At 35.6% G+C, this 14441-nt stretch overlaps 1 protein-coding gene across 3 annotated transcripts; it reads right to left on the reverse strand.

Annotated features, from left to right (window-relative positions):
• Positions 1–4209: 4209 nt before the first annotated feature.
• LOC104600032 (somatic embryogenesis receptor kinase 1-like) lies at positions 4210–9208 on the reverse strand. Of its 3 annotated transcripts, none has more exons than XM_088887538.1 (7): positions 8977–9208; positions 8064–8196; positions 7860–7931; positions 6076–6219; positions 4913–4938; positions 4684–4790; positions 4210–4596 (listed from the first exon to the last, which is right to left on the reverse strand). In XM_088887538.1, exons 1-7 carry the CDS (start codon positions 9116–9118, stop codon positions 4588–4590), a joined length of 633 nt encoding a protein of 210 aa, XP_088743664.1. In that variant the 5' UTR covers positions 9119–9208; the 3' UTR covers positions 4210–4587. The 3 variants fall into 3 exon arrangements, with proteins under 3 accessions (XP_088743664.1, XP_088743663.1, XP_010261129.1); XM_088887537.1 differs by having other exon boundaries at positions 4684–4755; positions 8977–9207; XM_010262827.3 differs by having other exon boundaries at positions 4684–4755; positions 4867–4938; positions 8977–9203.
• Between the last annotated feature and the right edge of the window lie 5233 nt (positions 9209–14441).

Raw genomic sequence — 14441 nt, forward strand, 5'->3', positions numbered from 1 at the left:
CCCCATCCCTGTCCCCACCAACGGAGTCACTCCCCATGATTTTTTATAATGTCAATTATTTTGTTTTTGTTTTCTATTTTATTTAAAAATAAAAAAATAAAATAATTAAAATTTACAAGCTTATTTAAAAAAAGATTCAAACATATTAAACCAAATTTTTAAACATATTAATATATATATATAAATGCATGTGTGCTTATATTAGTGAAGATCCCACGGAGTAGGGGTCCGCCCTGTCCCTCCAATGGGGATAAAAATTTTCCCATCCCCATCCTCATCCCTGTGGGGGGAAAATCATCCCCATCTCCACCCTATCCAAGGTAGGTCCCATTAAGAATCGGGGAAAATGAAAAAAATTGCCATCCCTAGAAAAATCCAATAAAATTTGTCCAAAATTTTATTTTCTCTTTGACAGCACTCTCAATGCAAATTGGTCCCTTCGCTTATCCACAAACTAATAAAAGAACATTTTTGTTCAATGGATTTGGAGGTTTGCTAAGGCTGACCGGTCACGGGTTGGAGCAGTCCAATGCACCAGCTGTCTCATGACTCCCAGTTAATCTAGTCATAATAATACAGGATTAAAGTCTAATGAATCTTGGTTCAAGCGACTCACCCGGCCGAGTCAACAATAAAAAGGGACCATTACCAATGCTGGTCCCAGCCATCCTGACCTTGGTAAATGCTAGGATTTTGTAGCTTTACTCAAGAATTACTCATCAGTGTGCTATAGGCGTTGTGTGTGTGATCTCATACATACACATCGCCAAATTCAAAGGGGTTATTCTCATGGGTTAAAATTTTTCCAAATTTCAAGTTTTGAACTAGATTATTTCTCGCAAGGTTATTAATAATTTATGGGATATTTGGTATGGCTTCTATTTATTTAAAAAATGTTTGTATTTGATTTATTTTTAGAATTGAGAAAAAGTGGTTAATATTTTAGATGCTATTAAGCATCACATAAACTGTATTGTAAATAAACATCTTGGTGTTGGGGGAACATAAACCATGACAAATATTTATTTAATAAACAATCTTATCAAATAACATTTTAGGATAAACACCAACATGGCAATGAGTCAGAACAGTTTTCAAATAAATGGAAGCCGTACCAAACACCATTTGGATGTGACTTAAAGGAACTATTCAAGTTAAAAGTTTAAGCTGTTAAGTGAGAGATCACTTTGGCTGTTTGGAAAAAACAGCCTGGGCTGTTTTGGGAGTCTATACACATGACACCTTAGCTAATTCAGCTCTTCATTTTCTCTTTTCAACTAAAAAGGTATTGAGTCTAAATACTATTTTTACCCACTTATTATGAGATGTCATTTATAGGCTCCCAAAACAATAGCCAAAGATTTTTCATTAAGTGAGGTCTTTGAATAGGTTTTCATTCTCTACTACACCCTCTCACGTAAAAGCCCATCAAGCCTAAAGTATGAATGAGCACAGACCCACTCATACATTCTACTTAAATTTAATTAATTATGAGAAGAAAGTAAGGATTAAATACTAAACCAATTGATCAAATAAGCTCAGATACCATTTCAAAGAATACTTAAACATAAAAGTTTAAGCTGTTAGATAAGGTCACTAAATAAGTTTCTTATTGTCTGTATGGGTGTCTCACAAACACCAAGTACAACCATTTTTATTCCGGCCATGGCTATGCAGGTGCATTGAATCCCGTATGTGGATGAGATGATAAATAAAATAAACAAACACACGTGCACATATAAACATATACACCGACAAGTGATAAGAAACTGCTCAATCAATGATGTGTATTAAGCCAATAGAAGAGTGGTTTGGTGGAGAAAAGAACGTCCAATCCCCATTTTTATTGGCCTATTTGTCATCCACACGTGCTATCCAAGGAATTGGACCACCGACTGAATGGACAAGATGGATAAGCCAATTAGGATGTTGTGTGAACTACTATGAAGTTTCTAATCCCTTGCAGAGAGAGAGAGAGAGAAGCTTCTCTCTTTGATTTTTATATTAAAGAAAGGAAGTAGTCTCTAGAGTCCAGACACTACCATCCCTTTCTCTAGAAAATGGATACAATATGCCAAGTGGAAATTTATATTTTCGGCTTTCACGTGTGGGTGTTGAAAAGCTTAAAAAAGATAAAAAAGTAGAGAGAGAAAGAGAGGAGGGGGAGAGAGAATGACTGAATAAGGCCTCTAGACAAAGGGCATCTTGATGACTTCGTCACTTCTAAAATTCCACTCATGCATTCAGCAAATCCCTTGAGAGACGTAGACTTTTCTGCATTAAATATTTATTGAGAGACTCGGTAAGAGCATATTCTGTCCATGATTTGTGTAGAATACTATTTACTAGTTAAGATTAATAGTGGCATTTGGGATAAGAAATGAAAAGACATATTCCTGATGAAGAAACGGACATTGAATCAGTATTTTAATTTGTAGTTCAGCCTTGGTTGATTCCGTACTCGACACCCCCCTGCTCATGCTTACGTCGAGTAACTTGGGCCACTTTCCGGAATATCTCCTGTATTTTTTTTGCTTCATGGGATTACACAACTGGAGGGGGGTAGCCCATCTCCCTCCCTTAACCCCCCAACGTGGGTGGCAGTAAGGTTGATCCTGGGTTTCTATGGATTATCTCCCGTACTTGTATGTTAAATTCATGAGGATACAATATGTATAAACCACATACTGCAGCGCAACCAAATAGGATTTCTAGAAAGTAAAGCCAAAATGCTTATGTGGTGGAATTGGGTGGGGCCCAATAATCTCTACTCTACCGTTGCAAGAAGCGTCCAAGTACGTACTTGGAGGCTTAGCTGGTTGTTGGCTCGTAACTTTAGTCAATGGTACATCAAGGACTGGAGACTGCAACGGCTCCTGATTGGCTGGCCCCCCTCCTTTGGCTTTGGCTTTGGCTTTAGCTTTAGGTCGACAATTAACATCAACAGGATGTCATCACCCTAACAGTAGAATTAGAATTCCTTCTATTTTTTTTTTTTTTTTTTTTTTTTTTTTTTTTTTATTTTGTCTGGCTCAGAAATCCTTCTTTGTTTTTCTCAACATGGAAGAGGATGGAACCCTGCAACTTCTATGACATTAACAAGCTAATAAGTAAGAGCAACACATCCCTCATCCTTACATTAATTAACAGATTTATGAATTTTACCCATGGTTTGATTTACAGTGGATTGTACAGATGTAGAACTCAACTTACAGTGGATCAAATATGGATGAACATATTCATTTTCAGACTATTAATTTCAACCCAGAATAAGAGATTGTCTGTCCTCTATCCATGAAAAACCAGACACAAACTTGCAATAATGCCTAGTGCTTATGAGTAGTCAGATAGTTGCATTGGTTATATGTGTCAATACAGGCATCAATGACGTGCTAAACTATTGAAACCAGGGAAAGAACAGCTAAGAAATCATCCTCCTCAAGGAAAGATTCTGAAAGATGAAACAGAAACACCATTTATGGGAAAGAATAACTACTAGATGAAAGCACAAAAAAAAAAAAGAAATTCACAAATACCTTTCATGGTCATTAAAGGTAAACAGTACTATCAAAACACACTGTTCCTTGTCTCTTGTAATAGTTGGTTTTGCTCTCTGGTTTGATGAAAAGGTCTTCACCCAATTCACTGAGGCAATCACAATGGGAACAAAGTTGTATTGAGATGCCCTGCATCACTATGATAATCAAATTACAAGAGTTCACACTCCAAACTTTCAGAGTGTGAGATAATTGATAAGTACACCTTGCACATTAGAAATGTACATTTCCCATTCTCTCTCTAACACTTTGATCATGCCTAATTAGCTGGTCATAAAATTGATCTCACAATAATGAACAAATCACCCAATCTACAGCCACGATTCATACTCAGATTATGACTGAAAATTAGACTGGTTTTGTTATAAGAAAACAAAAAATGGCTACAAGACCATTCCTAAGGGGTTCTATGGTTAGGCCACAGTTTCTCTGCATCTTTATAGATCAAAAGACAGACCATTTCACAGGAAGAAGAAGATATTTTGGCAACTTCAACATTAATTCATGAAAACAAAAGAATAAGATGTTGTGTGTGTGATTGTAAAATGTAACTTCTATATACTAGCATAAATGGGTGACATCTTTCATAGAAGAAAGGAATATAAGACCATCCACCAACAATATAAAGGGAAAAAACCACTTACGCTCATAATTTGACATACAATAAATAACATTATTATTATTAATGAAAATTTAAATCTCTAACTTTGAAAGTATCCAAGTAATTGATAAGTTCAAACATTCACAATGCTTACAAATTAACCATTCTACAAGTCTATCTTAGATCCAATTGACAGACCAACCAAGACCCAAAAATTTTAGCAATGACCAATACAAAACCAGGTCAATCAACTGGTCCAACTGACAAACCTCAGAACCTCTTGCCTAGATGGTTGGGCTTGTTGGAGATGGAGAGGGAGAGAGACCTGGAGAAGTGACAGGTGGTAATGTCTCTAAAGGAGGAGGTGGGGGAAATGGAGGAGATCCTGGGCAAGGGTGATCAGTAAGTGGACCACATAGATTTGGATTATTAGCAAAGCTGCAAAAGGGAAAAGACATGTGAGTCAATGTAAAAATTCAAAACAGAAGATCACTACATTTAGAAAAAATAATATCAGCAAGACACCTGATTGGAGTGAACAGAGAAAAGGAGCCATTGTTTGGAACAGGTCCTGAAAGTTGGTTGTTGGATAGATCTCTGTAGTCCACATTGTAAACTGTTAATGAGACATCCTTGCAACCAAAAGCATGCCATAAAGGGTGAAGAGAGAAGTTAAGACATGAAAAATGAGATCAGCTTTGTACATACAGAACTTGCAGTGCTTTGAGATTGGTTAAAGACATTGGAATCTGACCTGTCAACCTGTTGGAGTTAAGCCGGCTATCCTTACAAAGACATTCCAAAAGAAAATCATATTAAGTTTCAAATAATCAGAATGTAACATTACTTGAAAAAACATATAGGCAGACACCAACCATACTTTGAGGCTTTGAGCACGGCACTACTCCTTGGGCTAGCCATAAAACAATCTATATGCCATTCTATGAATCCTAGATTCCTAGTATATGATATTAAATATGCTAACTTAATGTTGATTGACCAGGTTTTTGAAAAGTATGCAAATTCTTTTCAATATTCAAAACAAAGCTATTCACCAGAAAATCTGCATACAAAGATATAGATTGATGTGGCTACTGTCCAACTAGGGTAGTCTAACAAGTAGAATATACCCAAATTATGATCACACGGTTTCTTCGATGAGAGAATGATGAAAACATTTTTGCGACTTCCCATCATTGAATGCAGTTATCCATGAAGCAACTTTCTGCATCATCATAATCCATCTCTATATCAAGTTCACAATAACTACTGCCTTTCTGTCCATGAAGCAACTTTCTGCATCATCATAATCCATCTCTATTTCAAGTTCACAATAACTACTGCCTATCTGTGCTAAGTCAAAACCCTTGTAGCAAACACTTAATTTGACCATTTCTAAATATCAAGGATCCTTACAACAATGATCAAGCAAACGACTCTTATAAATTCCCTTTTAGGATAAATTTTAATGAATGGAAAGAGGGAGTTTTGGCTACATTATTAGCTTTACATTGCGGTCATCACTTGAGATAAGAGCACAGCCAAGAAACCTTTTTGTCATATTTGAACTTTGTATGGCCCAGATATGATCCAAGTGTTGACAGATCTTAAACATTGAACTTAATATGCTATAGCTGTATCATGTCAACCTATAAAAGGATCAATTCTTCTTATGAATTTGAAAAATGACTACAAAATTTCTTCTTGATAATATTTCTCTTTAAATTTTATAACTCTGTAGGTTGATAAAGAACTATAATTCTGTAAACATATTAGCCTTACCTTCTGCCATGTACGCAAATGACAAACCATATTACATGATGACTAGTGCTATCTCAAAAGAATAAAAGACCATAAACAAAAAGAAACAATGAAACATAGTTATTCACAAAAAATAGGTTTAAGGATGATTCATACAGAAAACGCAGCTTTCTCAGCTTCCCCAGTGTATTTGGAATGTGCGCATTGAATTTGTTCCAGTAAAGATCCAAGCTCACTAAACCTTTCAATTTACCAAGTTCACTAGGAATTGGTCCACTTATGTTATTACTATAAAGTTCCCTGTCATAAATGAGAGGAATTCAATGATTTGTGAATCAGAAAGAACTGCACCAACTCAATAAAGCCTTTCTAGTAAAAAGAATCATCTACATTATTAAAAGTAACCATGTCCATTTTTTTGTTAAAAATAATTACCGTGATATGGATGACATAAAGGTATCCCTTGTGATAAACATCTTAAGATTGGACAACTTACTCATTATCCATTACCCTTTTATTAATAGAAATAGGCACTTCATACCAAAACAAATCTGAGATTAAGATGCAACCTTTGGGAATAAAAATACATGCACTTATAGGTAACTAATACATTCTTTTTTTTTTTATGATGAGGTAAGGATTCTGGAAACAGCTATAACAATATAAAACAATTGAAGATTGAGAGGAAAAGCATTGCAAATACATGCAGAAATACATAAGTAATACATTTCCTTTTTTTTCCTGATCTGAGGTAAAAAGATTCCATCTGCAACTACTAGAACTCCACTATAACAAACTGCAGGGCTAAAGATGCAGCCAATTATTAAACCAAAGTATCTACAACAAAAAGCAATTTAGATTTCAGGATTAATTTGATAGTTTACGCAAGAGGAAGAGAGAAAAATCAATATCCTTTGAAGTTCCATTACCCACAAATATAGCCACCAACCTATGGTCCTTCATTATCTCACATGACAAAGCATGGTTAAGGACACATGATTTGCCTTGGAATTACCAAACCTATACTTATGTTCTAATTCTAAGCTCTCACCTCATGGATTATCACTTCAATAACCATTTTAACTTTGTTCTTGCATATTTTTAGCACATCATTATACTTTGATTTTGTTATTCTCATATTGAAAGTTTATTATTGCACAATTCTTGCTGATGTTCCTTTATTGGATATCAGTAGCAGGATATATCTAGATTATTAAACTTATGTAGTTATTCTTCAATGTGCAATATATCTATGTACTTCTGCCTGGTCAATGATTACTTATTAGCTTAGTCACAGTATCCCGAGATGTTGGAGTCAGACAGATCCAACTCCTAGACACATACTCACACATTGCACCCTAACCCAAAACACATAATTTTGTAGCCATCAATTTTACCCTCCATATATAGGAAAAATCACATTCATCATACTCATAGTTAGTTATTTGCTATACCAGAATACATACTTCTATCTTGCAAACAGCCTCTCTGTATGTGCAGGGCTAAGGCTGCGTACATCAATTTTAACCATTGGTAGTTCTGCCTCATTTTAAGGTAACATACGAAACAAGATACATATCTAAACAGGTGAGAAGAGTCTACTATCTGAAGATTAGGTTTACTGAGCAATTGATAATTTCTGTCTATTTCCTGCCTGTTAATCCATTAATTAGGTCAAATGGTAGTAAATATTAAGTAGTCAATATCAAAACATTCTTGAATATGCAGAGGGTACTGCAGAGGTATCATAAACACAAACTCAAACCAGCAGAATCATGGATAGAGTTGTTGAAAATGAAAATTTTGAAACATGTGAATTAAGGTAATGCGAAGTTTTAAGAGAAGTATACTTCAGGGAAAGCAGATATACAATTGCAATCTTAATCATATAAAAACAAGAAAAACCTCGAAAAATTTCAAAGTATACATGCATGACTTACAAGTACTGCAAATTCTTAAGCTGACCAAGTTGTGGGACAAGTTGACCAGACAATGAAGCGTTTCCAAGATCACTGAAAGAAGATGAATGAAACAATTGTCACCATAATACATGGTAGCTAACAAGAAACTAGAAAGCAATTCAGATGCCCATTGGAATTCTACAGATAAAGCACCACAAGTCATTCAAAAGGGAAATAACTTACACTCTTATGACACTGTTATCATTGTTGCAAGTAACATGAATCCACGTGCAGGGATTAGGAAGGGTAGGATCCCAGCTCTCCAGCACAGCATTAGGATCTTCTAAATTTACCCTTAGGCTAAATAAAGCATCAACTGTTGCACAGGAAAACAACAAGTATCAATTGATGGTTGGGAAAAATCAATAAAAACAACTGATTTATCTTCATTTTGATGGTAAGTAAGATCAAACCATAGACTACTGAAAATTTACCATTTCAAAAGCAAAAAAAAAAAAAAAAGATATTGAACAATTATCAGCATTTTGAATTGCCACAACTTGTACTTGCAATCTAACAGGCAGATGCTAGTCAAATGAGGAGAAGCAACATCCAAATCTACCAAGAGAGAACTGCAAGGAACCAGACTTCAGACTACTTTGACATAGAATTTCAAACAAATTCTCTTCCTAATTAGACTGTAACAGCTAGTCAAAAGGGTAGAAATGTATCATTGTTCTCCAAGAACTCTCCAATGCTAAATTCTTCAATTTGTTACTGAAGTCAGTATTGCTCTGAAACCCATCTCTAATACTAATATCACTTGGAGACTTAAGAGTGTTGACTTATAACTCTGCTACAACTACGACCCTAGAATTCAGGCAGGTACCGACTAGTATTTGCAGCCCCAAAACAATGGGTTTTGTGAAAAAAAAAAAAAAACGGGAACAAAAACCAGCTCAATGTAGTATATCAGCGAACAAAATCCACCCATTTCTGCATGCCCGTTTGACTTGAGGAAAGAACATAACCTTCTGTTTTGTTTGATACAACAGTAGTCAGTGCAATATTACCAAACATAAAGAAGTTCATCATACACCAATTTCATTAAGAGATACTAACAAAAATACAAAGGGGTGCCAAAAGCAAATACAACCTTCCTTATTAGCATAGATACTCGTCAGTGGAAGGAAAACCAGGATCAAGCAGAAAAGAACAGAGGTAACCATCCCTCGCTCCATGACAAGAAACTGTGTTCTTATTTCTGCTTTGAAACTTGTTAAATGCTTGAGAAACATGATATAAAGTTCACTGAGAACAGAGCAGTTGTTTAGAAACTGTGCGTTCAACAATGGCGGGCGATCCAGAGACTTTTGACTCTTCTAACTGAATTTTTATGGGAAAATTCCCGAGAGACTTTTGACTCTTCTAACTGAATTTTTATGGGAAAATTCCCGATTAGTATGATGTAATTTAGGTTAATTTAAAATGCGACAATTCAGTATACGTGCCACTCAATAAATACATAAATGCCCTTTACGATTTTTGAAAGTGTAAATGCAAAAGTCCTCCAGTTCAGGTGCATGCAATTGTAGATCGGATTTTACCTTCAATTTACACATTTTTTGTTTGGCAACCACTGATGCAAAATAAGGGTGTTAATTTGTGACTGTTTAGATATTTCATAGGAAAAAGTATGGACAGGTTTGATGAAGATTTCTGATTTTCATTATAAAATTATAAATATTCAAAATGTCAATAATTCACATTTTATGCACCAACGCTTGCCCATAAATTAATTAGCATCAATTCCCAATTATCACCTACCCTACCTCAACAATACTTTATATTTAGGCCTACAAATTCTGACCTTAAGCTGAACCGTCATTCTTCCTATTTTATAAGGACGCAGATTACCATCTCTTTTTTTTTTTTTTTTTTTGCCAAAAATGACCGTTCCCTTCACTTGTGTGGCCTAATGACCTGTGCGACCCATTCCTAATATTTATTATCATTTTTTTTCTACCCAGGTTCACTTTAACTGGCACCCATGTAACTGTAGTTTCTTGTTCCTGTTACTGGGTGGGGAGATCTGTAACAATCTGATAGGTGACAGGTGCCAAATAAAGCATGGAAATAGGCCATGCAATCCATCCCAACTGTCCAACACTCCATACCATAGACAGGAACCTGGCTCCAATAACTGCAGTTATTATATTGGCAATACATGTCCAAAAGGTTTCTGTCAAATATTTTCTTGCCCAGAAGGCACATATATGAATTACACAGTAAGGCAATAATCAAATAAAGCTTAACTAGTGTTAGACGGATTTTACCAGTTCTGATTTGACGCCCATCATCATCACAACAGGAACCTTTAGCTAACTCAAGAAAGCGTTGGACTGCCATGCTTTTCCAATTCAATGTAAGCTCTGTGGTAGCCTACCCGAGATCATGTTCTGAATATAAAGATTCTAAAAGCTAAAGACATGTAGATCATCTTCACTTGTTGAGCTTGCCAATCCACTACCAGGATTGTTCTTTCTTTCTTTTATTCTCTATTGTTAGTTATCATCACAATGATAATAAATTTTAACAGAAAAATGCAAACAAAAACAATTGGCACTCTTTTCCAATTTCCACTGTTAATAGCTAATTTTGGAAATGCTAGGTAGAAGATATGTAATTGTTTTGACTGAAAATGCTAGTTCATTTCACATGGCATCCAGCCCATGTAGCCTAGAAGCTAAGTAACTGGATGTTGCAATCTCCCATGTTTCCTTTGACATCCCAAATCTATGTTACTGATTGCCACGTGTCACACACTCTATGGATGTGTCCCTTTCCATCTATTTATTTTTCTTGTAAGTTGCTTTTATGTGAATCTAGGTGATCAACAATAGCAACCGGTGTTCACAGCAATGATAACATGAAAGGAAGGAAGGAAAAATAAATAAATAAAGAAAGAAAGAATAAGAAGAAAAATTAATAAAAAAAAAAGCAAAAAGAGGAGGAAGAATAACTACTTTTGTATCATAGCATATGCTTTCAAAAGCTAGGCAAATAAGACCATCTTGTAATTTCAAGTAACAAACTGATTGCCAAGAGATTGTTTGGAGAGGAAAAGGAGGATGCCTTTTACATATTTGTCTTCTCCACTGCTTTTGGGAGAATGGCTATTTGGCTGGTCTCACTATTTTTAAAATGCCAAATTTATTACCATGCACCTCATCATATTAGCCACTATAATAGGTGTTTGAGGTGGGTTAATACCTTTCACCATGTCTGAGAGCAGCTAGTGAGCTATCACTTTATCATATTGAAATCTGATGAGAGCATGGGAATCAAGGAATGGAATGCATTAAAAAAAAAAAAAAAAAACATATTATGTACATCAATGGGCCGGGAAAAGTTTGGATTTAGAGCATAATTACGTTTAATTTGTCAACTCTTACCCTACCCCACATAAAATGAAGAGAGAATCATGGTTAGTAAGAACCATAAAATTCCTTGCAGTGTGTTTAAGAGATGATCAACCCCCTCTTCCCCCCCCCCTGATAGTTTAGGGAGCCACGTGTAAGTTTAGGACTTGATGATGAGGGAGACTGCATCATATATACTGTTTTCTAGGCCTTAAGTTCAGATCCTGCCTTTACATGGTAGGATATATGATGATGATGTTTATCTATGATGATGATGATGATGTTTGGAATAATTTACAGGCCTCTAATTGCCTTTTTCAGAAGAAGCCAAAAAATGTTTCAAATTTCCAATATATGAGGTAGAATTTAATGTTGTGATCTAATCATTGAAACATTTTTGACCACAAAGCCTTGGAGTATTTGAACTTCCAAAAGAATAAATTCCCATGATTTGCACAATGGAGTTCTGATGTTCAATTTTTTCTTTGATTTGAAAGTATGAATCTGAATTCACAGAAGAATCAGAGTTGAAATTTTACAAAAATGGAGTTCTTCCATTTGGACCATTCCACAAGGCAGAAGATGGAGTGCAAGAAAATTAAGGGAACAACTTTTCAATTGAAAAGATATTGATCTAGATATATGGTTAATTGGCCAGGGATATTGTCCCCTTTGGCTACAGTTAATCTTGTGGAAACAAGAATTTCAGTTATAACTTTTACCTCAACATAAAAAAGGTTATGCTAATATAAACACTATAGATACATCTTAAAATATGCTCCACCATATAAGAAAAGAAATAAGAAAATAGACAAAAAAACAATAATAGTAGATGATTAGGGGTAATTTGGTCCTCTGATTGACATCACGACACATGGCTTTCAAGTGACACTTCAGCGTTGAGTAAGCAAATTATCTTGGCAAGTCAGATGGTAGCAGCTCGCCTAGGCCGAGCTAGAGTACTTCAGTCTGGCCGACTTGAAAGGGCTTTGGGCAAGGAGCGACCTACCTCAGAGAACGACCGAGCTATGGTAAGTACCATTGGCGACCTATAAGGCACGTCCGCTAATTTGTCACATAGATCCATTTCTAGTCCAAGATATCCAGAGTATTAATGAGTCGACCATTGGGTTGGCCTACCTGCATCACACACATCAGAGTGAATCGGACCGACCTTAGCACCCCGCACAGATTATGTAACCGACGTCATTAGTCTCCCTACTTAGCAGAAATGGCTCTGCGAGAACCTTTAAATTTTGAAACACCTACATGAATTTTGAATCAAAGCACCTTTAATTTAAAAATCAAAGCACCCACATGAATTTTGAATCTGTCTATCAAACATGGTTCAAAGTACCAATACTTTGTTTTTTTAGTCTAGTATTTCTATTATAAACATTTAAATTTTCAAACAAAGATTTTAACATTGATAGGGTTACAGTTTCTGCAGGAGGAAGAAGGCATTGACCATATTTTTAAGAACTGTGAAATTGCCAAATAAATTTGGAGAATATTATCCTCTTCTATTGTTAGCCCAAATGATATTGATTCTTCTCTTGCCAATTGGTGGGAAAAAGTTAGAACTAGTGACTTAAGTGGTGGTCTCAATAATAAAGAGAAATGTCTTTTTTTTTTTATTTTGTGGAATACTTGGAAGAATATAAATCAAAAGAATTTTAATAATATATGTACTCCCCTCATATGATCTTGGAGAGAGCTTTAGGCTGCATTTGGATACGATGTAAATCAAGAACCGATGTAAAATTTACATTGGTTCGCTTTTGTATGTATTTGATAAAAGGGTATAATTATTATCGACATAAAACTATACTTCGGTTCAGTTTTGCATGCGTTTGGATGGAGTGTAGTTTTACGTTGATACTAGATGTAAAACCTCGTCACCTTTAAAGTTTTATCGATGTAAAACTTTACATTTTTTTACATCAATTTTCAAAATGTAATAGTCATTATATACGGTTCAGTGTAAAACATCATCAGTGTAGACGACGTTTTACACTTCTTCCAAACACAGCCTTAAATGCTCAAAGGGAAAATAAAAGTTCCATAAAGAAGAATTCTCTTATTCAACAAAGAATTCCCTTATTCAACAAAAATATGGAAGTTCATTATTCGGAAAACTCCAAATTTCAACGCTATTAAGATAAAATTTTATGCCTCTCACTCTTGTAATGGGATGAACTCTATTACTGCTATTACTAAGAACCATATTGAAGAGGTAGGGGACTACAAAACTTACATCTTGGGGATTATTTCCATCAATCTACCTGGGGCTTGGGACGCTCATAATTTGGAGGCGAATTGGTATGCCAGAAAAAATCTATCTTGCTTTATAAATGCCAGAAAAAAAAAAAAAATATGAGCTATCGTTCAAAATATGAGCTATTATTCAAATGGGCGGCTTGTATTCCATCGTTCAAAAGTTCAAGTTTTCAATTCATAAATGCCAGAAAAAATAAGATAGATCATTTATGAACACAAGGCAACGACTGGACTTTGGAAGTGGAGAGGGGAACAAGTAGGTTCTGAATTGTGTTATTATTTTTTTTTTTAATCGAAGCGACCTGACCGCAGAATCTTGACCTATTTCACATTCACAACGATGTTATTCTGCTCAAAAGTGCCTGCTTGAGAAGGCTTTACGCAGACATCTGACTTTCCATTGTGGCCCCACGAGGAAAGCCTTATAAGTTATGTTTGATGAAAGCTTAGACGTGTAAATTGGGATGTGCCGGCCATGGCCTGACACGGCTTGGTATGATGGCATGTAGGTCGTGCCAGGTACGTCACAATCATGTAGGCCATGCTAGGCCGAGGGTTTCAGGTTCATGGGCCGACACGACTATGTGTGTCGTGTCACCCATGGCCCACGTGCCAACACAGCCTAGTCTACAACAAGACACTGCCCACAGGCCACAACAGACTGAGTGCAACATGTTTTAGAAAATTAGCCATTGGGACCCTTGGGAGATCCCCAAACAGCTAGTTTAGCTTTTCTTTTAGGGGGTTTTAACAGAAATACCCCCTCAATCAATAAGTATAAGCATATAAATAACTATATATGGGGGTATTTATGTATTTTGGCTTTGGGGAAGAAAAAGACAATAATGCCCCTCCAACAGCTACATCCTATAATATGATAGTTAGTTTGGGACTTTGGGGAATTTAGGTAAAGTGATAA

This window comes from Nelumbo nucifera, chromosome 5, assembly GCF_055504915.1.
Source record: "Nelumbo nucifera cultivar China Antique chromosome 5, China Antique-T2T, whole genome shotgun sequence".
In the NCBI taxonomy this organism is placed as follows: Eukaryota; Viridiplantae; Streptophyta; class Magnoliopsida; order Proteales; family Nelumbonaceae; genus Nelumbo; species Nelumbo nucifera.

Bases quoted from the DNA above. Each gene is read 5' to 3' on its own strand.
- LOC104600032 (XM_010262827.3), bottom strand. From the start codon at position 9,118: ATGTTTCTCAAGCATTTAACAAGTTTCAAAGCAGAAATAAGAACACAG. The intron at 6,220-7,859 runs GTAAGTCATGCA...CATTTATGACAG, and splicing joins CTTAAGAATTTGCAGTACTT to GGAACTTTATAGTAATAACA. The intron at 4,939-6,075 runs GTATGAATCATC...TTGTAAGGATAG, and splicing joins CTGAGAAAGCTGCGTTTTCT to CCGGCTTAACTCCAACAGGT.